Here is a 27437-nt window from a genome sequence, read left to right on the forward strand (position 1 = left end):
TGGCTCGGCCTGGGAGGAGGGGACTGGACCTACCTGGACTGAGTCCACCAGGTTGATGTCAGTCTGTGGGGAAGGCTTTGCCCTGGAGGAGATTGGAATGGGGGGCGGGCTGGGGAGAAGGTGAGGGGGGCGGGAAGGGGGAGAACAAGGGAATCTGTGCCTGTATGTAGAACTTAATTGTATTGCAAAATAAAAATTTAAAAAAAAAAAAAAACACCTGGTGATCTAATAAAGAGCTGAACATTTAGTGAGGCAGGAGAAAAGGACAGGCAGGGCTGCTAGGCAGAGAGAATAAACAGAGGAGAAATCTAGAAGAAAGAAGAAAGAACAAGAGAACAAATAGAGGACATCAGGGGCCAGCCACCCAGCCACCCAGCCAGCCACGGAGTAAGGGTGAAAGTAAGATTTACAGAAGAAAAGGAAAAGGCCCAGAGGCAAAAGGTAGATAGGTTAATTTAAGTTAAAAATTTGCTAAAACAAGCCAAGCTAAGGCCGGGCATTTATAATTAAGAATAAGTCCCCATGTATATTTACTTGGGAGCTGGGTGGTGAGTCCCCAACAAACCAAAAGAACTAAAGAGCCAGAAGAGTAAAAAGCAAAAACAACCAACAACACAGAACTGAAACATTAAAGAAGTTCTTGAGTGTTATAGAGAGTGCTTTTTTTGTCAGCTTTATAAGAGCTAAAGACAAAGTTCAAATAGAATTGCCCAGTTGGTCCAGGATCAAACATGTCAGATACAACAGATATTGTACAATGGGTTTATGACTCTGTACCTCATGGTTTTTCAGAGACATCAGATACAGTTTTCACAAACATACCTTGCCTGAATAAGACAACCTTTTCCAACAACGACTGCATCAGTGGGCAGGTCTATTGTTGTAAAGAGAACATCAGGGACTTTTTGTTTCCTGCAGTTGTAACAATATGTGAGATGAGCTGGAAACGGCATGTTTAGTTCATCATATGGTATATGGCAGAATCCACAGCCCACAGGCAAATTTTCTTCAATCCTATGTAAATATATTTAGAAAATAATTGGGAATTCTACTCAAGATCCAATATCTAGTCATCCTTAAAAAAAGAAAAGAAAAAACAGCAAACAAGTGTCATAGAGCATTTCTAAAATATCCATGACATTTAAACAGTATATATTACATACATAATATCTGTGTATAAACCCATACAACTTATACCAGAGCAGTGGGAATACTGCTGTGACTGATAAAATTGCTAGCAACCATGAAATCAGAGCTATTACTAGTCCTCTAAGGAAAAAAGAGTCATGTTACACTAATCCTGTTTGCTCATTTGCCATAATGTGACAGAGATGACTTCTCACACAAAAATTAGGCGAGTGAATATTATAAAAACAGAAGGATCGACAGCAAGGGTAGCATTTCCCTAATGGTTAGTAAATACAAACACACACACACACACACACCCCAAACAAACAAAGAATAACAACTCTTGGTTGCCCACGGGAACTGAATGGTAAGATATTACTGAAGACACCATATGCTTTGGTTGCAGGACACATAGATACCAAGCTAGAACTGACCTGCAAACCTTCACCCACCCTGCCAACCAGCTCACAGAGTACTAACTGATATTCAGGCTTCTGGAGGAAAGTGTTACCCAGTAGTGGAGCCTGTGAATTACAACACCAAAATGTCAGGCAAAATGTGGTACAATTGTGGCAAGACTACTGTTAGTAACCAATTGCTCTCTGATTGGATTTAAAGCCCACTCCATAAGAAAGAACTCATACCTAGTACTAGTCAGGAGCCCATGGCTGGAGAGGTCATAGAGCCAGTTGAGGAACCTACTGTTGTCTTGCTAAATGGACATGGTGTCAAACTGCCTTCCAAACACTTACATTTACATCCATAAACTGATACTGATCTTAGCCTCGTTCAGGGAAGCTTCTATCTGCAGTGGGTAGTGGTTAATGCAGAGACTCATACGTGGTAAAAGTGCTGAGAATAAGTGCCTCAATGTTGAGTGCTCAGCCCTAAACAAAACATCTGTATAACCAACCCCCACTGTGGTCAGGGAGCATTGCAGAAGGGCGGAAAGAATTTACGAACACAGGAGGCTGGGGAGGAGTTCTGTGAAACACTGTCTTCTGTAAATGACATGACCATTTACTCAACACACAGCCGCTGTAGTTACCTACACAAGATCTGCACAAAATAGGTACCACTAACATCCCATCGTGCCTGAGGGAGGAAACCCTGAGACCCACTCCTGCTTGAGGCTACTGATATATAGATAGTTAATGGCTGCTGAGAGAGGAAGAACTGTCTTCCGTGGAGTGGTCATTGGTATGTCGTCCGTGCTATAGTAAGTAACTTCCAGCCCACGTTCCTAGAGGCAACCCTAATTAAATTCACTGGGACAGCGAAAGACATGAAGCAGAGGGGACCTGTTGGGGACAAGAGGTGTTCCAGTGGGAGCAAGAGGGTGATGAGAGATGGTAACAGATGACAAAATGACCATAATACATTAAATACATGTGTGAAATTACCAAAGAACAAAACATAAGAATTATGGGAAAATTTTAACAACAAAAAAAGTGTCTGAAAAGAAAAAAGTGTTAGAAAAAGGTATACACTAAGATTTCTTATTTTTAGTAACTATTTTAACATTCCTAAAAGGCCAAAAGACCTACTTTATATGACATACATATAAAAAATAAATCCACAACCACCCCATTCACTGCAAGCGGTTCATAAACAGTGTGACTCCACACCACTTACTTAACCCATCACAGCCTCTTCTCTTCTATAAAACCGGAGTGACTATTTTGAAACGTTTTTTGGGGTTTTCTTGTAAAATTAAGAAAGCTACAACTAAATATACCTACCCTGCAAACATAATCTCCTCCTGACAGATGCAAATGCAAGTCTATTTAACCTGAATCAGCTGGGATACCACATCAGCCTGCTAAGCCACAACTGACCTCTTCTTTGAATTACCATTTATTTGAACTCAGGAGGATGACTTAAGTAGAACCATTTTTAATTAAGCACTCTGCACAGATTTGAGTATCTACAGCAAAATCACCAATCACAAAAATCACAAAAAAAATTTGAAACAAGAAGTACAGAAAGAATGTTCTCTGAATACTGAGATTAAGGGAATCATTTTTCTTTTCTTTTTTTTTTTTTTTTAAGATTTATTTATTTATTATGTACACAGAGAAGGGCGCCAGATCTCATTACAGATGGTTGTGAGCCACCATGTGGGTGCTGGGAATTGAACTCAGGACCTCTGGAAGAGCAGCCCGTGTACTTAACATCTGAGCCATCTCTCTAGCCCTCATTTTTCTTTCTACTCTAATGTTCTCCAAATTATGTCTAGTATGCACTAATAATCCCATGAGTGTGAAGGGGATCTGGTTAGAGTAGTCAGCAGTAAAGGGAGTTGCCACCCAGTCTGACCACTTGAGTTTGATCCCTGGGACCCACACGGTGGAAGGAAAGAGCTCACAACACATACAAGTTGTCCTCTGACTACTACCCACATGGCATGGCATGTGTGCAACCACACACACACACACACATATGCGCGCGCACGCAATAGATGTTTTAAAAATATTTTATTAGAATTTGCTATACCCTTCTAAACCACAAGACAAATACCAAGGACGTTTTGGAAAACTTATCCAATGAGGTTTCTAAGACACTGAGGATGTAGCTCAGTGGCAAAGCACATGCTGAACATAACCAAATCCTAAATTCAACCACCAGTCATCTTCTACCTTCCTCAAGAACGCAGTTAGATGGAGATGTCCCTGAGGCACAGCAGACTGCAGCCTGCCCAGCAAGCATATGTCCTGGTTCATTCCTCCGCCCAGGAGCTACACTATGCATCAGGCAAATCCCTCAGTAGTATAGTCCAATTTCTGAACAATGTCCCCGACTTTGAAGGCTCTAGAATATAGAATGGCCAATATCCATTCAAAAGACACTAACTAAGGTCCTCTTCTTTACCAATGCTAGCATATCATTCTACATTATTTCCTCTTGCAAAGTTATACTTAATTGGAACATAGAGGACTTTCATATTTTTTCCTTAATTTATATAATTAAGTTATTTTTATCACAGTAGATGCCAATATTAAGCTAATAATTCTAATATATTTAAATATATTTATATACACATTGGATAGTTTCATCTGTTGATAAAAACACTTTTTACATTAATAGACACTAACAGTTTAAAGGTTACAATATTTCAGTAAGTTAAAAGTAAGCTAATCTTACCTAACACTTTCATTTTCTATTTCACATGTATTAAAGTTATTTTTCATGAAGCTTTTAAGCAGTTTAGCACAATACAGTAAGTGCTTTTCTTGTTTTGTGAAAGAGGAATTTATGAAAATGAATTCTGTTTGTGAGGTCGAGACAAAAAGAGGAAAAGAAAAGTAAAAGGAATTAAAAGTGTACCCTTGCAATCCTTCTGCTGTTAGTCCCACATGGACTTCATCCAGACACCAAAGATGATATGTTGTGGGATATTCGTGCACTATGTGAAAATGTATTTCTGTGATTGGTGTAAAAAAAGCTGAAGGCCAAAAACTAGGAAGAAGTTAGGTGGGACTTCCAGGGACAGAGAGGACTCTGGGAACAAGAAAGGAAGAGACACCAGGAGACAAGGAGAGGAAACAGGAGGTCTAAGATAGAAGAGAGGTAATGCCACATGATAGAATGTAGATTAATATTAAATGGATTAATTAAAGTTATAAGAGCTAGTTAGAAACAAGCTAAGCTATAGGCTGAGCTTTCATAATTAACAAGAAGTCTCTGTGTAGTTATCTGCAGGCTAGCTACAAGGGCAGAATCCTGAACATCTATTACTAAGTGCCTGGCACTGGCTATGACACACCCCAACTATCGGCCAAGTACACAGAAAAAAACTGTCCCAAGCTGAGACTTCGAAGAATCCACCTCTCCCTTCTGCTTAGGAAAGAAGTTGTGACAACCTCTGATCCAAAGAGCCCTCCACAGTGCCTTCCTGCAGAAACCGCGGGTTCAGTACAGCTGCTGTGCCAGATGCCGATAAAATACAGACTTCTTCACTAGAAAAGAGAGAGAGAAAAACACAGGTTAACATTCCCAACAATAAACCTTCAGAAAACGCTAAATATCAAGAGTGACAAACTGAGTCCAAGTCAGACAGTCCCATATGTTAGATAGTATCTGAAGACTACGCCCCTAAACCTAGGGCAGAAACATAAGCAAAGCACATTATCAAATGCAGAGGGCAAAAGTTGCTGCAAATTAAAAACTGAAAAAGATAAATTAACAGTAATAGCTTCCTGAAAGATTAAATAGTTCATACTGTAAATCTAGTAACAAGCTACTAAACTATATTACTCTAAAAGTCTCTAAAGCTTTATTAAAATTATTCTAAAAGTACAACTATGAAAATTATCTATAGTGCTATAGTTTCATCTGAATTAGAATCACAGAAGTATCTAAAACAGTACCCAAAATATATTAAATGAAACAAAGCGAATCATTCATACATGTGTGTATGTGTATATATGTATGTATATATATGTATGTATATATATATCTACATATATAAGACAGAAAACTTATTTGAAAAGGAATTCTTTTAAATTCTTCATTACAAATTGCCTGTCTTAAAAGCAAAAATAATTAGGCAATAACAGATGTAACTGCTGAGTGGTATCACCCACAGCAAACTTCACCAGGATGGTCTTCAGCTACTCTGAATCTTCCCTCCAGCACGCTCCACATGCGTGTGTGCTCTCTAGAATCCACACATGCCTCTTCTCTGCATTTGTGTCATTCATGTTCATTCTCCACGGCTTAGTGCAAGTGTCAGTCATCACTGACACTTTTAAATGACAGTACACTCATATTCCATTTCCACTAACTTTCCTACCCTATTTCAGACTTCTGGTCCTCTGGGATCCTGAAGCATCCTGGGATATCTCAACAATAAAACTTACTTCTCCAACAGAATGTAAATTTCATGGCAAAAATCATGTCTTACCCATCAAATCCTTCAGACATAAAAGCATATGGCACTAAACAAGGCAGCACTTCCTCCCAGGGAGCAAGGTGGAGCAGTTACACTAAGTTGGTTGTTAACAAGAGCAGAAAAGCTACTAGAGAGGCTGGAGAGATGACTCAGTAGCTAAGAGCACTTGGTGCTCTTGCAGAGGACCCAGGTATGATCCCCAGTACCCAAAGGGTAGCTCACAATCACCTATAACTCCTGTTCCAGGGTATCCAACAGGCACACACATAGTATCTATACATGCGTGCAGGCAAGACATTCCTACACATAAAGAAATAAATCTTAAAAAAGAAAAAAAATCTACTCCGTGGTAATAGAAAGGTTTAAAGGTAGAATTGTGGCCTGAAACAGCAAAAAACACAAAATAATAAATAGCATAGCTTAGTAATATTCATATTTATTGCAGGTTAGTGACTTTTATCTGACAGTAATGATCAACACATGAACAGAGAGTCTGGTGGGAAGAACTATGCTGAGCGGAGTGCAGAAGTAAGACAGCACAGGGTCAAATGGCTTTTAATTACCACAATTATCAGCTTTCTACAAGGGCATGAAGATGGGGCTCAAGGATGGTAAAATAAAAAAACCAAAGAAAAATGTATGTGCCTAAGACAACAGGGTCAAAACTGAGTAGAAAGGAGCAAGTGGTAATGGCGGGAAAACATTAGGTTCTAATCTGAGAGTAAAATTTCATAATTTCAAATTTTTAAAATGGTTTCAATGGATCCATCAACAAGTCCAAAACATACTCAAAAGTGGCAACAGACGACTTAACAACAAGAAAGGCTAATTCTAGCTGCAAGGGGGGAGAGCTGACACGTGACCAGGGCAGAAGGACAAATGGAGACAGGAAGCCATCAGTAGAGAGCATGGCTCTGGGCACAGAGGAGAGACGGTGCAGGCGAAAGGTAGGAAGAAAAGAACCCAAAATACAAAAGCCCCTCCCCAACTTAGCAGTTAGGTAGGAGTGTTTCACTAGTAAGAAAGTAATTAAAGCTTATGAATGAAAGCAAATGGCTTTGCTTTTTTTCTTTATAGAAGGTCTAGGTAGCTCTTGGCTGGCCTAGAATTCACTATGTTGCCCAGGCTGGCCTCAAACTCACTGAGAGACCTCTGCCTCCCAAGTGCTGGGATTAAGGCTGCCTGAAGACTAACCAGAGACAGTTGGCAATTCATTTACAAGACACCTACAGCTCCCTCCAAATGTCCCAGTGGAAGGAGTCAGCAGAATCAGCAACTGAAGTGCCACAGGCCAAGGACTACTAAGTAGGTGTGCCAGTTATACACTCGTATGACCCTTCAAAGCTCAGAACACAGTTTGTATCCTCATCACTTTAACAGGTGAGATCAGGTGTGCAGGAGGTACCTAGAACCTCACTGGATACACTCGAGGCCCAGCTGGCCCCCAACTGTGCTCCTCTTCTCAGACGTGCATCACATCTCTCCCTGCACACAAGACAAGCCAATCACAGTGTCAGGAAATCCAAGCAGCCATTTACCAGATGCTAGTTGACTCGCTGTAGCCCACTACAGCATGGCAGCCTAAGGCTTTAGCATGTGACTTTATCTCTTGTCTGATTTCTGCCCACCATGCATCTCGAGTTTCTGGTTCATCTGAAAAATAAAGTTTAAGTCAATTGACCACTTCACAGCACATGATACATTAACAAGACATGTCTGCAGTAAGCCTGACTCTGGAGAGGAAGTACCGCCCCATACTTTACACTTCCCCTTTGTGAAAGTGCTGATTTCACACAAGAATCAAGATGGAGCTCTGCAACTTGACTGCTAGGACAGCCCACTCTGCTCTACTAGCTTTACTACTTCAAGGGACACTTGCAGGGCACGTATTTCAGTAGAACGACATATATTTTAAGAGCTATAACTTAAAATGGAGGACTCAACTTTCCAGATTCCAATCTGGTTTATTTGTTTGACTGATTTTGGGGACAGCATCTCATATAGCTCAGGCTGGATTCAAACTCACTAAGTAGCTGAGAATAACCTTGATCTGATCCTTCTGCCTCCACCTTCTGAATGCTAGGGTCACAGGCATGTGCCATCACACCAGCTCAGATAATAAACTGAGAGGCACGATGTGTCTCATTTCACTGAATGAATAACTTATATGTCCTATCCATAAATCTGATTTAAATTATGATTTCATATTCTATCACCTACTTTTATAATTCACTACATTCTGAGTTCTTCCCAAGGTAGAGATTTACCAATATTTATAAATGGTATAAAAACTTTATTTGCCATTCTTTCATAAAGATGTAAGTCCTAGGGCAGAGTAAAAGGGTATAAAAGGACAAGCTAATCTAAAAAGAAAAAAATTGAGGGGGGGTCAGAAAAAGAAAGTACATTTAAAAGGTTAACACAAATAATTTGGTTGATAAGGGAAGGGAAAATTTGAAACACATAATTACAAACTCCATACATGGCCTGTGACTTCAAAAGTAGATGATGGGCATGGTGACCTGTGCCTGAAGTTGTGGCTACTTGGGAAGCTGGACCCATGAGTTTAAAACTAGCCTGGTCAACAAACTAGGGTTTCTGTCTCTACCATAACAAAGACTGCTTAGGGGCTAGGGATAAGCTAAGTGGTACGGCCAGCATGTAGAGGCACTGGGTTCACCCCAGTCACAGGGAACTCTAACATCCCTTGTAATGGGGCAGTATGGATGGAGGAGTGGCCACATGCTTCTTAATCACCTGCATTTTGCAAGTGAGTAAGCACTGCAAGTTAAACCCAGTCTCCATGGCAAAGGTGTGAGACTCAAAAGTGGACTGTAACAACAAGTGTATCCTAACTGGTTTCTTTGTGTGGTCACCGCCCATGTGGGAGGACTCTGAAAGCTTAACTAGAGTATAATGCTAAGCTCTCACTGTACATTTGTATACAAAAGGTGCTACTAGTACAGAAAACCAAGCAAATACCACTTTTTATTTTTACAAAGCCGTTATATCAAATTCTCAGTAGAGTTTTTCAAAATAAATGAAGTGGAAGTATACTCACTGGTAGAGCAGAGAAGAGAGAAAGGAAGGAAAGGTTAAGAAGTGTGTTAGAACTCACATCCCTGTGATGAGTGTGTCTCCTCCGCAAGGAAGAGACAGCAAGGGGAGAGATGAGGAGGTAAATGTCAGCCAGCTCTTGATTAAGTCCGGGGTTAGAGACAGAGCTACCCTAAAACTTTCCTTCAGAGGAAAAGGAAGAAGTGCAGACTTGAGGGAACTGGGGAAAGATGAAAGTACAAGATAAAGGAAAGAAGAAAGAACAGACGGGCTCTGTCTCATACTATGAACTGAGAGCCACAGAACCATTCAGGTGGCCATCTGCATCGCCAGCCATTACAAACCTCCTCTCTCACTCCTGGCTGAAATGAAAACACTGAGAGTCTGTACTCACTTCAGCAAGCAAGAGACGCATGCCTGTTGGGTGTTTGCTTTGTTTGAGACTGGACTTGCCTAAATAGCCTCAAACTCACTATAGAGAACAAACTGCTGGAACTTGCTGCAATTCTCCTGTCTCAGCCGCCCCAGTGCTAGGATTACTCCTGGCTGGACATGTGTACTTGTATGTTAATTTAAACATCCCTGTAACCTTATCCTTCCCAAAAGGAAATTATAGCAGAGAACAAACTATTACCTATGTAGTGTTCTCATCTATCAAATTATTTATATTTCTAAGAAAATAAGTATCACAAATACAAATAATTTTGTCTAGAAAATAATTGTTTTGCTAAAACACTGTATCAAATAAGTCAAGCTTTTCTCAAACTCATGAATGGAATTTGCTATTTACTTTTTGAATCACTATAGAAGTTTGGACTATTTTCTAAGGCAATTATCGTATGCCGTGTAAAAAAACAGTTTTCTCACAGTAGACTCACCTTATCTGTACCACGAGTAACACATGGTAGATTCCCTGTTTTTAAAAAAGGGTTTTATAGGCAGCAATCTACAACATCATTTTAAAATTAATGAAATGGAGGGAGCTAGTTATTTTAAGCTTGAAATGCATTTGTTTAGAAATGCCCAGCATGTTGAAATGGAGAAATATTAACAGTTCCCTTGAGGTATGTGTAACCACGTAGAATACAGTTACTGCACATCACACTTACCTGGGTATAACATAAAACAACAGATAGTTAAACCAAAGCCATGGAAGAAAAAGTGGCTGATTACACCTTGAAGAGAGCAGGAGCGAGAGCGAGCTGACTGAGCGCAAGTGCAGCATTCATACCCCTCAGGCAAGCTCACAAGCAGCCTTCGTTTTGACACAGCCACACAAGTGCATGAGATGCCAGTACTATACTTAGCAAAGTATTGACGAGTGTAAAAAGCTACTTATATGACATGGGCACCAAGGAAGCAAATGGCATATGTCCACACTCTGGAAAATGTTCCATTTGGTTTGGGCTAAAGCAAAAGCTAAGGAACAAAGGGTTTGCGAAGCAGATTTGGCAAACAGGAGCCAGGAACGGTGATGTTTTGGCGCATGCTTGGGTCAGGTGACAGCATGGACTGAAAACTATGGCAGCTCACTGAAATGGTCACAGAAAGGAATGGCCCTAGACTCTAGGTGAGAGCAAGGCAAGCATACAGGAGGAGCACTTCATCAGTAGTCACTCTGGCAACCATGGCCACTATACTGTAAGCAAGAGCAAGGGATGAAAGTTATTTGACTGCAGAAAAATTCAGACTAATCAGTTTATTTAGTATTCAGAAAGAGTCTATTTATCTTTAAAACCTGCACTACAATCATGGTAAAAATGAACCACAGACTCAGAGTATTTATAATTAGTATGATCTTATTATCAATAAAAAATCAGCTATATCACACTATTTAATCTCTATAAAGGACTCTTTTAAAGTTTAATAATTACTAACTAAATTTTAATAGGAAACACACTATTGAACCTATTTATTTTATTCACTGTACCAAAGCATACATCTGACATTCTATCATACTTTTATAAAAGCAAAACAGAGTCTGGCTTAAAAATTATCCATGTAGTACATGGATACTATTAGTCATTTTAGGAAAATACAGCTGAGATGTGAACTCATTTAACAAGCATTCCAAAGGTAATAAGAAAATGATTTCCACATAAAATGCCATATTCCTAATATCTATACAATTATTTTTAATTAAAAAAATTTTTAGGAAAAATTCAGTTTTAACTATTATACAAATTATATTTCACACTATTTTTAAGCTTCTTTTCTATGGGTCAAACTTACACAGATTATACAACTCTCTTAACATCTCCTTTTAGCAGCTGACATGCACTAGGCTGTATTCCAGCACACCGCTAGTTCTCAGGGTGGTACCACTGTGGCTGGCAGCAGAACCCACCCTTTTCTACTGGGTGCTTTTCTAGAGCATGGTCACAGCTTGATATCTTGCCATCTTTTTGTTTCAGAAGTGTGGGTGGAACTACTGAAGATTTTTAAATGCCAATGTGTATCTCTGGAAGTACAGACATGATCAGCTCAACAGAAAAGGCCTTTACTAAACTCAACCCTTTAGTGATTTTAGGCAATTACACATTCATAACTAAGACATATCTGCCTACCCAAAGTGTTAAAAATCAGTTCTGTTTAGAGTTATTCAACATAGTTTTTGTTTGTTTTTTGCTGAAACAAGGCTCAACATGTAGCCCAAACTAGCCTCAAACTCACAACCCTGACTCAGCTTCAAACGTATCATGATTATGAGTATGAGCCACCACATCCAGCTCAACCCAACTTAAAAATGACCAGGAGATAAAGGTGTTGGGCTGGATCAAGCAAAGGCTGACTATGACCATCTCTAGCTGCTGAGGTATATAGAGAAGCTGCATTCCCAAACAATGGAAAGTGACCTCCCCTGGAGTAACAGAAATTAAAGAGTTCAGCTTCAACAGAGTACACAGCCTCAAACTGGGTAGGGATTAGAACCAGACTGAGAAAAAGATCCTCACTGCACTAGAAATGGTATGTAGGGAGAGAGAGAACATCAAAGCCTAGATGTCAGTATGGTAGCTGACATATAAGCCATGCTGCATCTAACTGAACACTGCTACTTTTCAAAGCTAGACATAATTCCCTGTTACCGAAACCTCACTGACTATACATCATGTAACAGGTGCATACAGCAGGCATGCCACACATGCTGCTGCTAGGACTTCTTGGCCTTACCACTTCCTGAAAACTGACTACAGTTGAGAATCAAAAGCTGTCTACATCTACCTTCTCACCTGAGCCTCAGTGCCCAGAAAAGAACAGCTGAGGCCTTCAGCAGAATTCACACTCCTGGGGAGCCTGCAGTGCTTCTAACTAATGACTTAGCGTTCTAAAACTAAAGAAACCATTCATGAACAGGATGCCAACCTGGCTTAATGATGTCCCTGGGTACCAATGCAGTGCTCAACTCTCATGAGCGTGCCACAAGCATTCACTGATGGTTTCTAGAGTGTTTAAGGTTTGTTAAAACAAAACAAACCAACAAAATGATGAACAAGGGCTGGAGAGATGGCTTAGAGGTTAAGAGCACCAACTGCTCTTCCAGAGATCCTGAGTTCAATTCCCAGCACCCACATGGTGGCTCACAACCATCTGTAATGAGATCTGGCACCCTCTTCTGTATACATAATAAATAAATAAATCTTAAAAAAAAATGATGAACAAATTCAGATGTTATTTCCTTACACATCAGCTGACTCACATTTGTTTTGTTTTGTTTTGTTTTTAGACTAGGTCTCTCAACATAGCCATGGCTGTTATAGAACTCACTCTGTAGACCAGGCTGGCCTGGAACTCAGAGACCTGCCTGCCTCTACCTCCCAAGTGCTGGAATTAAAGGTGTGCACCACTACACCCAGCTGGTCACATTTTTTACAATTAAATATTTTGTAAAGTAGTAAATTTATTTTTCAAGTTTTTAACTGAATTTTTACTCCCAAAATGAGCTTTCTAAAAAAATATGATTGTGATGAACAAAAAAGCAGCATTTTCTAATTCAAACTACTAAAGCTTAACTTATAATTCAAGTCTATTATGATTGAAGAAAAAAATAAATATATGTCCTAAAATTCATGATTCATCTAAAAATATTCTTAAAACTTCAAAAAATTCTCAAAACCAAAAACAGCAATCTCCTTTTAAACAATTTGTTTTTCCTAATTCTGGACATAAGACATCAAATCAAAAATACTGTGTGAAGATAACACCCTCCCCTTGCCTAAGAGCTGACAGGCACCTGTTCTGCATGCCACATGTACAAGCAAACCCTGATGACTTCATGCTCCAATCCATGGTTAAGATGTAGGTCCCAAAGCCAGGTCACTTAGGCTGCAATTGTGGCTCTGCTGCCTTCTACTGATCCCTTAAGGAAACTACTGTTTCGCTTTGCTCACCCACAGAATAGGATTAGAGTCTCCCTCAAAGATCTCTTGAGACTCAAATAACTTGCTATTGTAAAGCACTCAGATGGGGTCTGGCATGTAGCAAAATCCTCAAGACTCTCTGGCTTGACTCTAGGTCTGTGGGGAGGCAGTGTCTGCCAGGATGACCAAAAGGCATGTTATTATTATCTCATGACCATGATATCTCATGGCAGCCCAGAGTGTCAAGGAAGAGCAGTAACATCTCAGCCTCCTTTCCAGCTGCTAATATCCACACTACCCCCTACCCCCAACCCATGTCCCACTTTTCTCAAATTCTGTTCACAGAACAGAAAAATCAGGAAACAAAAGGTAACATCATAATAAATTCTCAGGTTCATGAGAAGGGTTCACTTCTTTCTAGTGCATAAAAATGCCCCATCACTGTGGTTAACTTGGGACAAGATGGCTAAGACAAAAGCAAAGGGCAGGAGGCTAAGGCCTCAGTGAAGTAACTATCAGACCATCAGAGGAGCACTGGCTAAGACTGACTCAAATGCTGGAGGTTTAGAACAGCGGATTATGCATTCATATAGGGTTAAATTAAGTATCTTACTGAAAGAGAAACTTATGAAAACCTGATACATAACCTTCAAACATGAGCTTAAGAATTAGCACAGCCCCCAACACGTTAGCCATGCCTGTTTCCACTCTGTATATCACACAACACAGTAACACACTTAATACTTTTCTATCATCTAAGAACACAAGTTTCATAAAGACAGGGTGACTGGCAATCTTTGTCCTCTAGTGCCTAACTGTAGAGTACAAAATAAATACCAATTCAGTCATGTATCACTCACTGATAGAGACACGTATTCTGAGAAATGCCACACTGGCCAGTGTTCACCACTGTGAAAACATCATAGTATGCAATGGCACACCTAATGCAGCCAATCCCAAGGCAATATGATCTTATGGGACAATCATGATGCATGATCCATGACCAAAAAGTCATTATGCAGCACCACATTGTAAATGCTGTGTGGTGTATTTTTCATGCTGTAAGATTTCTGAACTAAGAAAGTCTAGTAACTAACAAGTGTTTCTCATTCAGAATTCTCTTTTCTCTTGCTCTTCGATGACTGTTATCAAACTGACTGAGGCCTCACATTATTTATGGTGTCAAAGAACTCAATAAATAAAGTATGAATAATTTTAAAATTAAAACAGTATTGACAATTATTATTCTTACTAATGGGAGTCAATTCTTTGTTTGGATTTTTTGTTTGTTTGTTATTTTTTTAACTTTTATGTATGGGTGTTTGCCTGCATTTATGGTTGCACCAAGTACATGCAAGTACCCCCATGGAGGCCAGAAGAGGGTACTGGATCCCCTGGAATTAGAGTTAAAGACAGCTGTGAGCTGCCATGTGAGTGCTAGGAATTAAACATGAGTCCTGTGGATGAACAGACAGTGTTCTTTACTACTTGAGTCATCCTTCCAGACTTAAATGTGGTCAATTTGTGACATTTTTGACATTATGGGATAGCAATAGCAAAATATATCCAAATTATAGAGGATATATAAAAATTATTTGAATATATTTACCAAACATAACACATTTTATTCAGAATTATCAAACTGTTTTTTCTAAATTAATATCAAAATCAGCCTTATTTCTAAATGTAACTTTTCTAAGGCCTGGATCATAGGATGGTACTACGAACATATTAAACTAAATGCATTATCTTTATACTTGAGCTGTTCTGTTATTTGTTTAGTTCATTCTTCTGAGAACAGTCTCACATCATAGCTTAGGCTGGCCCTGGAACCACCTACACAGCCCAGTCTGGCCCTCTCATCCACCCCTGCTACCCCTCCATGTGGCTCCACAGCCACTTCTCTTTTGCACACTTCCCATAGGACATTACATTCAGTGATGGCAAGATATACTGCTTCCTCAACCATGTCTGTCCTTGCCAAACTGTTGCTCTGTTTGCCTGAGACAGTACCCTTGTGTCCCAAGGATTTAATTTCTGCCCTTTCCTTTTATAAAACTTTTCTGTCATCTGAACAACACCTATCACACCCTAAAAGTGGCTGATCTGACAAGACTTCACTTCCTTAAGTTGTTAGCAGTCAATATCATTTTTATATACAACCTATTTTTTTAATTGTTCTAAGCTAACTGTGTATTGGAATATAGTCTTACTTTATAAAACAAATCTAATAGGGTATATTTCATTTTCTCACTAAAAATCAATCAACAAAACATAATCATTTTCATTTTAGTGAATGTCAGCACAATGGAAAAGCCTGTCTAGAAACAGAGGTAACTTCCTTAAAGAGTCAGAAATTAGGATCACTCTACATTTGCACAGGCTGAGAAGACAGATCATGAACATGACTCACTCCTACTCAAACAATACACCGCAGAGCTTTTATCTTTGACTCCTGCATACAAAGAATACTGAAAGGAAAGCGTTACCTAAAATGCTGAGCCCTTTGATACTTTTGCTTCACTATAAAATACGCTGACACAAAGAACTGAAAGCATTCTTTAAATACCAGCTTTATCGTTTAATTAAAATAGTTCCAAATTTAATCTCAAAAATAATTTTAGATATTTATATTAGTAAGAAAATATGTTTTTATCAAAAAGAAACTAATTGGCATTACTAAAACACATCATCAGCTGTAAAGTTTTCTTGTTTTTTTAATTGCTACAGACTATATTCCAATTACTTATAAAGAGAAATTGGAATGTCATGTGGAAGGAGGAAAACCTGTCCTGCTATGAAATTTTAGAACACTTCTAGCATTATATATGAAAATGCTAAGAGTCATATTTCCTGGTAATTTATAAAACAGTAAAAATTCTCTATTAAATCTGATCATGCAGTTTAAACATGCTTTAAGGTTTATCAGGCTGGTTGTTTAATGTATTTAACAAATGCTGCTTGATGGTAAAGCTAATGCCTGTATCACTTACCAGATATGAAAACACTGGCCAAAATTCATAAATAGAATTTAATTATATTCCGAAAGTTAGTCACATAAGCAAAGTCATTCATAATTTATGGTATGGTTTTGATGTGCTTTAACTCATGTATTTTTATACTTGCATTTCTATGCAAATTACAAGTTGTGACATAACTATTACAGAATGCATCCATGTAACTGAATTGATCTATTTAATCTAGAACATCTCTAAAACCTCACTGAGCTGCCATAATTTCTGTCAGCATATGTAATACTGAATGACCAGTAAAATACCTGAATTGAAACTATTCCAGTCTAGCAGTTTGTAAGATCTTGTGTTACCCATAATTCCGACAAAGGCTGAGTTCAAAACAGCAAATTAGTTGATCAGTTTTAGGTGCAGAATAGTAGGAATAAAAGAAAAAAAAAACTACAAACAAGAACACAATTGACAACAGCACTTGACAGGAACTGGAAGACAGACAGCAGAGTTAATAAGAAATAGAGACAGGAAAGGCAGGAGAAGCAAGCTACAGTCACCTACAATTAACTGTCATTTGGTCCCCTGGGTACTCGGAAACCACCCCGTCTTTCTGTTTATGCTTCTACTTGCCTGGTATTTAACAAAGGAAGGAGCGCTAAGAACTCAGAAGTCATCACCAAGAGAACTAATGGCAATGTGTTTGTTTTGTTTTGTTGTTTTTTTTGTTTTTGTTTTTTACGAGACAGGGTTATTACTCTATGTAACAGCTTTGGCTGTCCTGGAACTCACTCTGCAGACCAGGCTGGCCTCGAACTCACAGAGATCTGCCTGCCTCTGCCTCCCAAGTGCTGGAATTAAAGGCATGTGCCACCACCACCTGGCTGGGGCAATGGTTTTAAAATAAGATTGTTTCCCTTTTCCACTGAAAATGAAATTAAAATGTCTCATATTCACTAGTTAAAAACTGCAAGGAAATACACTGCACATGCATCTCTCCCAGCACAGCAGCAGTGCCCATCCCACTCCAGCATCACTATGATACATCTAATCCAGGGCTTCACGGAGGGTTACCATCAGCTTTTCTCAACAAATTCTATCTTTGTAACAGAAAAATTACTCGAGGGGCTTAGAGAAGCTGTTAGGTAAATGTTCCATTTTAGTGCATAATATATACATAAAAGAATCCAAAGAGAGTTTATTTTAAATCAAAATAAGATATTGGGACCATTAGAATTATACTTGGTAAGTATTAGACTAAATACAAGGCAAACTAAAAATGTAACTCTATACTATTTCATAGTATTTGCATACAGGTATATGCACTTGAACTTCTGAGAATAATCCATTAATAATAACTGAGGCTTCCCATGCATGATGGACAGCTATTCGAAGAGAGAGGAGGAGAAAACTGGTGAGCAGCTAGTTACAGCATACAAAACTCATTCTAAGAGGACACTCTCTCTCCTGGGTTCTCAGGTTTCTAGTATGGCTGGAATGAATTGGTAGGTATGATAAACTCTCAAGAAGATTTTGTAAATGTAAGTAACATTTTGAGATAATTATCTCCATTTAAAGCTAATTTAAATAACTTATTTGGAAGCAACAAAATGAAAGAAGACATCAATTGAATACACTTCTAAACTGTTTTGGACAGTATCATGTCAATGAGTGCCATCAAAACATCAGTCCGTCATCCATGGAAAGCACAGTGACTGTCAGGTTTCATACCCTGGTCTTTCCTTACACTTCTTGGAACTGAATTTGCTACAGAAAGATAGAATTTCATGTGCTACATGGTAGCAGTCTGACTGCCCTCTAAGTGCTACAGGGTGGACAATACAGTAAGAAAAATGAGATCTTACACTGACCATAAAAGTGAGAACGGGGGAAAACAAACCAAATTCAAACAAAATACTGGAGCTGAGATGATGTATTTGTTCACTTTAGAGCTAAATAAACATGAGTAGCATTGCCTTTCTGAAGTCACATTTGCAGTTAGAAGAATTCTATTCTTCTCAGGTAAAATCAAATCACAGAGCACCAATTAAATTTAATTGTAAAGAATAGTTAATGCTCTGTTATACTCAAAAGCACTATCCATAATATTTTCCATCCTAATCATTTTCAGAGCATTCTTTTCTTCTTTTCCTACATGTCACAAACAAGTTGCTGGAAGTGACGAATTAATGGCTTCTAAAATACGCAAGAGTACAGATGCCAACATTACTCCTGGTTTATGATGCTTGAGTAAATGTCTGGGCATGAAATACAACTACCTAGGGAGCTACCATTATTGATGATGCTTGTTGTAGAGTGAGACAATTCACCTGGGGGTTCTAACCCAAGGCCCTAAAGTGCCAGGACCTGGCTGCCTGCCTTCTGTGTCATTCACATGCTGTTCTTTAAAGACATGAGCTACTGCTCCTCCTTGTTTGGCCATACGGGCAAGTGAAAAACATAAACAACTTCACGTAATGGCCATGAAGGCCAAACAGTAAAAAACCTTTAACTCCTTAAAGCAAATATAAAGCTAACCCAAACATTAATTAATGAGCACCTCAAAATGACAACCTAGCCAGAAATAAATCAAAATGTGCTCATTTGTTATACATTAAAAATAACTAATGTATACTTCTTAGTTTACCTTTAACTGCAATTACTGAAAATATTTCAAAATAACCTGTGCCAGTTTATAATCTATTTTCATCTCTCTTCAGGTTAAATTTGCTTTCAATATTCATCAAAATCAATTTTTACAACCACACCTCAAGTAAAAGCAGTAAAATCAAACTTATCAGAAAACATACCAGGATTGTGGATCCGATCTAAAAGCTTCACAGAGCGTGCACTAACCACACCACCGACATGCACGAGAAGTCCAGGAGGAAAGGCCGTCAAGGTGAGGAAGGGGAATTCCTGGTGAAGACAAGGACAGAACAGATGAGACCAAATGGACAGTAGAAAGCTCTGCTCATGCAGATCCTAACCCAGGAAATGCATGGCCTGAAAAAAATACACTGCACCTGCTTTTTCCTTAAAATTTCCCAGACGCTCACAGCTCCAAATCTGTTCCCCTACATCTGAGGTGGCATTCAGAATCCAGTAGCCTTATCAGTTCTGAGTTGGGGGAAATGTTCAAAACACACTCTTCTCTCTTCTCAAACTCTACTCCAACACCATTTCCCAATGGCACAGGGCTGGACAGCCTGGCAACCCATATGCCTTTCTCAGTAACAATGTCTCTCACATGCAGGCACACAGGCTTTTGGCAAGTATTTATTCCTAAGGCCTGCATGCAACAAGAGGCCTAGAAAAAGGAAGTATGGGACATGGAGTGAAAGGACAGGCAGTCTGGAGAGCGAGAAAGAGAAAGTAAAACAGCTAGGTGACGTGAGAGCCAATCTCTATGTGGCCAGGAGCAAAAGGAGCCACATACTGTATGCTAAGCAGAGGAAAGAAGCACACGGTGGAGTCAGGGAACACACAATCCTGCAGGCTCTCCAAGCTGTGGCTCCCCTTCTGCCATAAGGATGACAAGAAGAACTCAAAAGAAAGTGAAACGATAGGGAACTCACTCACAGAGCACCAGCAGGAAAGGGAATGTCTGTGGGTGCCCAAACACGGGCCATGTGCCATGGAAAAAGTGGATGCAAGGAAGAGGTGACGGCTACCTGACCTGCCTGGCTGTGAGATGAATGCAGCTCTCTTAACCAGAAGTTACTAACCAACAGCCCTGACCACTGTCAACATAATAAGAGCTGGAAAACAGCCCAATGAACCCTCAAAGGACTGCAAGTATTAAGGTTCATGCACTGTATTCCCAAGGCATCTCCACAGGGGACGCTCACACTGGTAGAAAGTAGCTACAGATGCTAAAAATACTTATCATTCTAAAATTCATCATTATTGAATTTTCTAGGTCACAGCAGACTAAATGCAACAAATAAAAAGAGCAACTACTAAAAACAGGCACATATAAAAGCAGCAAGATGACCCACTGGCTGCTTGAAGCATGGAATTACAAGACTGCTGAAGCACAATGCATAAGGCAGAGCAACTTGCAATTTTCAGCACAAAGGAACCGTCCTGCACACCTGCATAAACATAAAAAGTGCACATGGGTGTGCATATACATAAACACATTAAAATCCAGTCAAAACTCAGAAATGATCTACTTTAACAAGGACCAGAACTGCTACACTGTATAAGAAGGGTAAAAAGCCAATCCATAAAATTGTTTATGTTTGACCTAGACTGAAACATGGAAGTGAATATTAGGAAATATATGGCTAAAGGTATATAATACTTTTTGTCAAAAATGTATCCTTATTTTCATCTGAACTTTTATACCTTAAATTTTAAGTTAGACATGTATAAGTGGCTAATGTTATTAAAATGTAGTAAATTAGGTCCATTTTTTTTTCAATTTTAGGAACACTTACATTTTAAAAGTTCTTAAAATATCTAAGTTATATGATGGTCTCAAAGAATAAAATGTACTTTATACTTATTCTTTATACATCCATCTTTTAAATATTAAGACAAGAACCACTGTAAAAAGAAAAAAATGTTTGTAAGCTAAATGGAAAACATGACTTCCAGCCCTGGGGACAGCACGCAGTATAGAGTCTGCCTAGATGTGTGCAGGGTCCAAGGTGTGATCACCTCTAAAAGAGATGGAGAGACAAGTAGGAGGGAGGGAAGAGGGGGAAGTGGAGGGGGAGGCAGATCAGAGGACTTGATAAAGGATGAGCTAGGAAGTTTCATACTAAAACCAGTCAGAGCAGAAAAACACAATGGCTGCTTCAAGAGGTGCCAGCTTGCTCTGCTGATGGAGTCTCTCTTACACAGCCCCAGTCCATCCAGCAAGCACACTGATTCACTTTAAAATACAAGATTTAATCAACAATAGGCAAAAACTATCAGAATTATTTGGGCCAAGTCCATCTGCAAAGTATTCTCCAACTAAAGAAGTTACTGGTGTTACTGACTGCAAGTAAAACATGGCCATCTCCACATTGCACGAGACTGCTGGCACATGCTGACCTATGCCAGGGCCTATGTTAAGTGCAGAAAATGACTTCCAAAACTGTCCCAACCAAAAGAGAGGTGCCATCATACCTCCACATTTTAGAAAGCAGAGCACGGCAGGGCCTTCTATTCCTGTCCTCCTTAGCAGTAAACCTTAACACCCACATTAGTTCTTACTTCTCATTAAACATCATTCAGAACTTGGTTTAAGTTACAGCCTATGCATTACACCTGCTGAATTTATAGGGTTGCTCTTTTCTTCCCCCCTCTGACAAAGGCAGCTTCCCCAAGATCAGTCCAAGCATGCTATGCTTTCAATGTCTGAATGTCAGTTTGAGAAACAAGAAAAAGACACATTCTCTAGAAAGTCCATTAATGTTTAAAGTATCCTTCCTTCCCTGTTGTCCCCAGACATATTTTACTTGTTGACCTTTGATATAAGCTAAGAGCATAAATTATAAGAATATTTGATAGTGTGTCTTTAAAGAAAGGTAGTTGAAAAATCAATAAAACATAGCAGACGTATTATTTTCAGTAGATTTACATGGAGTTTTTCTTTAAGATATATAAATGGCTCAATTTTTATATCAACTCTTTTGTCATCGCCAGAGCACAGAGTGAATTTCTAAAGCTGGAGAGATGGCTCAGGAGTTAAGAGCAGCCGCTGCTCCAGAGGATCCAGATTTGGTTCCGAGCACCCATGTCAATCAGCTCACACCACCTATAACTCCATGTCTAGGGGATTCAATGCCTTCTGCTGGCCTCTGCATGCATTCAAACACACATGAGCATACACATACAGACACATGCACATCTTTAAACATAGAAATACATCTTAAAAAACAACCCAGCACCATGCTAGATCCCTGCAATGGTTTATCATACAATTTTATCCTACTTACTAATAAGGAGATCTTAATTCACTATAAATCCACTTTTTATCCATGTTTCCCAAAAGTATGTTCCTTGGGAATAGGTAAATAACTAGGCTTCTTTCCTTTCCTTTTTCCCCATGTAGTCCAGGCTGGTCTTGAACTCAGAACCCATAAGCTCCAGATTCTAAGTGCTGCGACTGTAGGTATATGCCTCAGCATCCAGCTCCAGCTTTCTTTACTGAGGAAAAACACACAACTAAAAACCTATGTGAATACTTTTAAAGCCAAATATTTTAATGCTCTTAGTATATCCTCACACAGATGTTTTCATACACACCTGCACACACTTCTGCAGAGAACTTACTGTACTGCTGCATGCCTCTTCCCCAAACAAAAGTGACATCAACAGCAGCCAGAGGTGACTAGAAAAGCCAAAGACACTGCTGCTTTTGCTGCTTCTTCTGAACTTGGGGGAATGCAAGGGACTACTACTGCATATGGGAATGGTACAGATGCAAAACCATAACACGTCAGGTTTTACAAAGTTATACAAAAAACTGTAGTTCTCAATACCTTTGCTTTTAATCCTATGAAGACTGTCTACTAACATATGCCTGTAAGACGAATTGCTAAACAGTCTTATAAATGAAATAAAACCCGGAGCCAGGTTTTGGGGTGAACACTGAAAGATCAGAGAAACAGAACAAGCTACAGACAACCTCGCCTCACCAATTCCTCAGCTGATCTTATTTCCTCAAACTGGAAGCCTCTGTGTCCTCATCTGAATGAATCTCAGCTGAACTGCTGCTAAAAGCCTAAAAGCTTAACAAACTTAGTTCCTGGTCCTCATGCCTTATATACCTTTCTGCTTCCTGCCATCACTTCTGAGATTAAAGGTGTGTGTCACTATGCCTGGTGGTTTCCAGTGTGGCTTTGAACTCACAGAGATCTAGATGGATCTCTGCCTCCAGAAGGCTAGGATTAAAGGCATATGTTACCACTGCCTAACCTCTACGTTTAATATAGTGGCTATTCTGTTCTCTGACCCGCAGATAAGTTTATTGGGGTACATAATATATCAACCACATTTCCCCTTTTTTTGGTTAAAATAAAAAAAGTTATAGTATATGCCCAATGTGCTGACGTGTCCAAGATTTTAAACTCTTTAAAAGCACATCAGAGGCCATCAAGATGGCCTAGTGGGTAAAGACACTTCCTGCCAAGCCTGACAACCTGAGTTCAACTGACCACATGGCAGTAGAGAAGCCCCTCCCATGAGTTATTCTAGGGCCTCCATATGTGCACCACAGCATTTATGCACCCACAAACTTGCCTCTGCCCACACAAAATAAATTTTAAAATGTAATAAACTACAGTTTGAAAAGTACAAGTAGAAGCCCAATGTGTTTGTGTATGCCTATAATCCCAGTTTGAGAGGTAGAGATCATTCTTAACTACATAGTGCTCTGCTACATGACACTGTATCTCAAAATAAAAAAAGCATATTAGAAAATACAAATCTGAGCCAGGCACACACCTTTAGTCCCAGCACTCAGGAGGCAGATGATTTCTATGAGTTCAAGGCCAGGCTGGTCTACAGAGCAAGTTCCAGAACAGCCAAGGCTACACAGAGAAACTCTTTCTCAAATTAAAAAAAAAAAAAAAAAAGAAAAAGAAAAAGCGGAAGGAAGGAAAGAAGGAAGGAAGGAACAAAACAAACATAAATCTGGCCAAATTCTGCAGCACACACCTATAATACCAGCATTTAATCAGTAAAGGCAGGGGCTGGGCATGGTGGTGCATGCCTTTAATCCTAGCACTTGGGAGACAGAGGCAGGCAGATGTCTGTGAGTCCAAGGTCAGCCTGATCTACATAGTGAATCCCAGGACAGTCAGGACTATGTGGAAAGACCTGGTCTCAAATAAACCTAAATAAATAAATAGCAACAAAAGCAAAAAAGAGGCAGAGGCAGGAGTTAAAGGTGACCCTTGGGTACACAGTTGGCTCAGGCCAACCTAGACTACATGAGACCCTGTCTTAAAAAAAACAAAACAAAATCCTCTGCATGTTTTCACTCAACTGACATTCCTATCTCCAAACCCTCAGATGCTCTGATGGGCGTACACAACACGGACTAATCAGAGAAACCAAGAAAATGTAAAGGGGCCATAGATGTGGGGCAGCGAGAGGGGAGTTTGTAGGTAACACAAAGTAAGAAACATTCAAAAATGGGGAGTGGACTCCAACTACAAAAGAATGGAGCTCAAACATATGGTGAAGAAGGGAGGCAAATAATACCAGGGCTATGATTCCTTGAAGGTTGTTTGATAAACCTTCAATGAATCATTTTGTAGTTACTTAAAAGTATAAGCAATACATATGTGTATATATGGGTACACACACACACAAAAAAAAAAAATAGTTTAAAGGAAGTTAAGCCACTTGGGCTAACAACACTCCCCTATAAGAACTATAGACTAACAAAAATTCCAGTACCAGACATGAGAAACCTCCTTTCAAATGGTTGGTCAGGGTAGTCCAAGGGACTCCTAAAACAACAAACTATAAACGTAGACTTTTGCTGTCTTTCAGAGATCAAGGGTGGGCCCCTAGTGCTGAAGATACCACAGATTAAGGACACAACTCATAATTTGAGCTGCACCTGACCTGAAAGTTTCTTTTTCCTGCAATCAAATCTCTATGGTACCAGAGAATAATATGCAAGCTATCAAGAAAGAGATGAGATTGAACAGCCCTACCCAGCTGCCACACCTGTGAACCATGACAATGAACAACATGCAAGATATCCTAAAGGTTCAACAGGAACACTCACATGTTGGTGGTAATCACAGCTGTTGAAGTGGACTTAAAGCCCACTCAACAGAAGGGATATCATTCCTGACTCATAGCTTCCTAGCTAGTGAGGTCATGGACACTAGAAAAGACTCTGCCACATTACTAACCCAGCATAATTCCTCACTACATTATAAATCTTATCGTTAGACACACAGGTAAGTGTATAAGGACACACCACCACTCTTCAGCAATGAAGCCTCTCTTTACAGCAAATGAAGACTATCACAGAAAACTACAGCTGTACACAAGGAAGGGATCAATGGATCTGAGGATCCCAGCCCCAACAGAAACATCTACATCACAGCTCCCGCATCTATGGCTGAGAGAAGCTCTCGGAAAATGGAGAAGAAAGACTGTAAGAGCCAGAATCCCAAGAAGTCTGCTGTAAAACATTCTCTCCCAGAAATGGCTACATAAACAAGCCAGAACAATGGCAGTATCAATGGATATGCCAATGCAGAAGGGGTAATCTCATGGAGTCCCACCCCTAGACAAAGAACTACAAGCTACTAATGACTATTCAGAGAAGGATTAGCTTCTCTCAGGGATGAGTCAACTTATTGGTTGTCTAATGCAGAGTGGTCAGCGCTGAAACCATATGCACACAAACAAGAAAAACAGACTTAGCAGGTTGTACTTACATATTTTTGCATATAAATAGATATATGTATGTATGTAATAATAATTTTTAAAAGAGGCTATTAACTTAGAGTGGGTGGATATGGGAGGAGCTGGACAGAGAAATGGGAGGGAGGAAAGTGATGAAATTCTATTTCAATTTAAAACATATTTTAAAGAAACACACACACAACTTTTACTTAGGCATTGTAATCCCAGCATTTGCAAGGTTAAAGCAGTACGATTATGAGTTCTGAGCTACATAGTGAGATCCCTGTTAGCCTGGGCTACAGATTAGACACCACCTCAAAAAATAAAAACAAAACAAAAAAGTCCACAAATTTATCTAAACCCAATCCAAAATTATTTGAATGTCTCCCATGAAATGGCTGTAAAGGTCTGTGGCACAGACAGTAAAGTCACCAGCACGTCACACAGCCACATTTCCAGTCCACTATCTCATCAACCAAGCTTTTCTCTTTATGTGAATTCTAAAACAGCAATTAGATTTAAAAAAAAAAAAAAAAAATGGGAGAAGGCAAAGATAAAACCATCTGGCCTAAAACATGATGAACAAACACGCACACCTCCACTCTGACCCTGTTCTCCATACTTTAATCTTCAGCTCTGACGGTGGTGGTGGTGGTGGTCGGTGTGCTACCAAGGCAGGAGTAGGTGAAGAGCAAATGCAGTTTAACGGGGCACAAAACAAAGAACTGAGGGCTAAGGACACTGCTCAGTGGGAAGGTGCTTGCCCAGCAGGTACAAGGTCCTGGGGTTCAATCCCAAGCACTGCACGAAAACAAGAGACCTGGGTAGAGCTCAACTCATTACTACACTTCAGCTCTGCTTACCTCACCCTTGTCTAAAAGGTAAGCAGGACATAAACAGCTACTTGCAGCATAAGAAAAAAACTGCCTAGAGAATAAACTTATCGTCTGTAGTCAGAGAAACAGAAACAGACGACTACAGAAAGGAGTGTGCCTTTTACAGTGTTCACTACACCTCACCTTTGTTCTCTCCCAAGTGCTGGTATCAAATGAACAAACAACATAAGAGTCTATAAGTGCTTATAGCTTCCAAAGCAGACGGAAAGAAAGCTGTGGAGCGCTGTCTGAATTGAAGCACAGGACAGGACACATGGAACCATGCACTGCACTAGCAGAAAAGAACAGGAGCCTCACAGTACTAAGTTCAGAAAAAGCCAGCAACATTTGTTAAAAGCTTAAATAAAACTTAGGTGAGCAAGATGAAAAGTAGAAAAGCTTCTAACACAAGGCACAGGCTCTCATACGTGTTCAGAAACATACCCGCCTTCTACAGAACCTATGAGGCGATCCTCCCTTAGCAATGACGTTTATAAAGAGAGAGAGAGAGAAATCATCCAAAAACTAGACTCAGTTTCCCACTCAACAAATTAACTAAACGATAAGCATAATTAAAATATTACACTAGAGAACCACTCTATTAATTTTAATCTACAGAGATATAGAAAGTGTGCCTTATCTCTAATAAACAGGCCAGTGAGAAAAATTATATCAGTAGATAAATGTTAATATACTAGAGCATTATTTTAATGTAATGTTATTGAGATGTTTTTCTGAAAAATATTAACCATTTTCTTTTCTATATTGTAATTTTAATGGAAAAAAA

General features: G+C 39.4%; 1 protein-coding gene across 5 annotated transcripts in view; it reads right to left on the reverse strand.

The window, feature by feature from the left end:
* C2cd5 (C2 calcium dependent domain containing 5) overlaps window positions 1–27437 on the reverse strand; it is a 97582-nt gene that overhangs the window by 36910 nt on the left and 33235 nt on the right. For all 5 annotated transcript variants that reach the window (XM_059258769.1, XM_059258768.1, XM_059258767.1 and 2 more), the window contains 4 exons: window positions 19211–19319; window positions 7561–7675; window positions 4992–5087; window positions 823–1014 (listed from right to left, as the gene is read on the reverse strand). In XM_059258769.1, coding sequence (XP_059114752.1) covers window positions 823–1014; window positions 4992–5087; window positions 7561–7675; window positions 19211–19319 — 512 coding nt within the window. The remainder of the gene's footprint in view (window positions 1–822; window positions 1015–4991; window positions 5088–7560; window positions 7676–19210; window positions 19320–27437) is intronic.

Source organism: Peromyscus eremicus, chromosome 3 (assembly GCF_949786415.1).
Source record: "Peromyscus eremicus chromosome 3, PerEre_H2_v1, whole genome shotgun sequence".
NCBI classification, from domain to species: Eukaryota; Metazoa; Chordata; class Mammalia; order Rodentia; family Cricetidae; genus Peromyscus; species Peromyscus eremicus.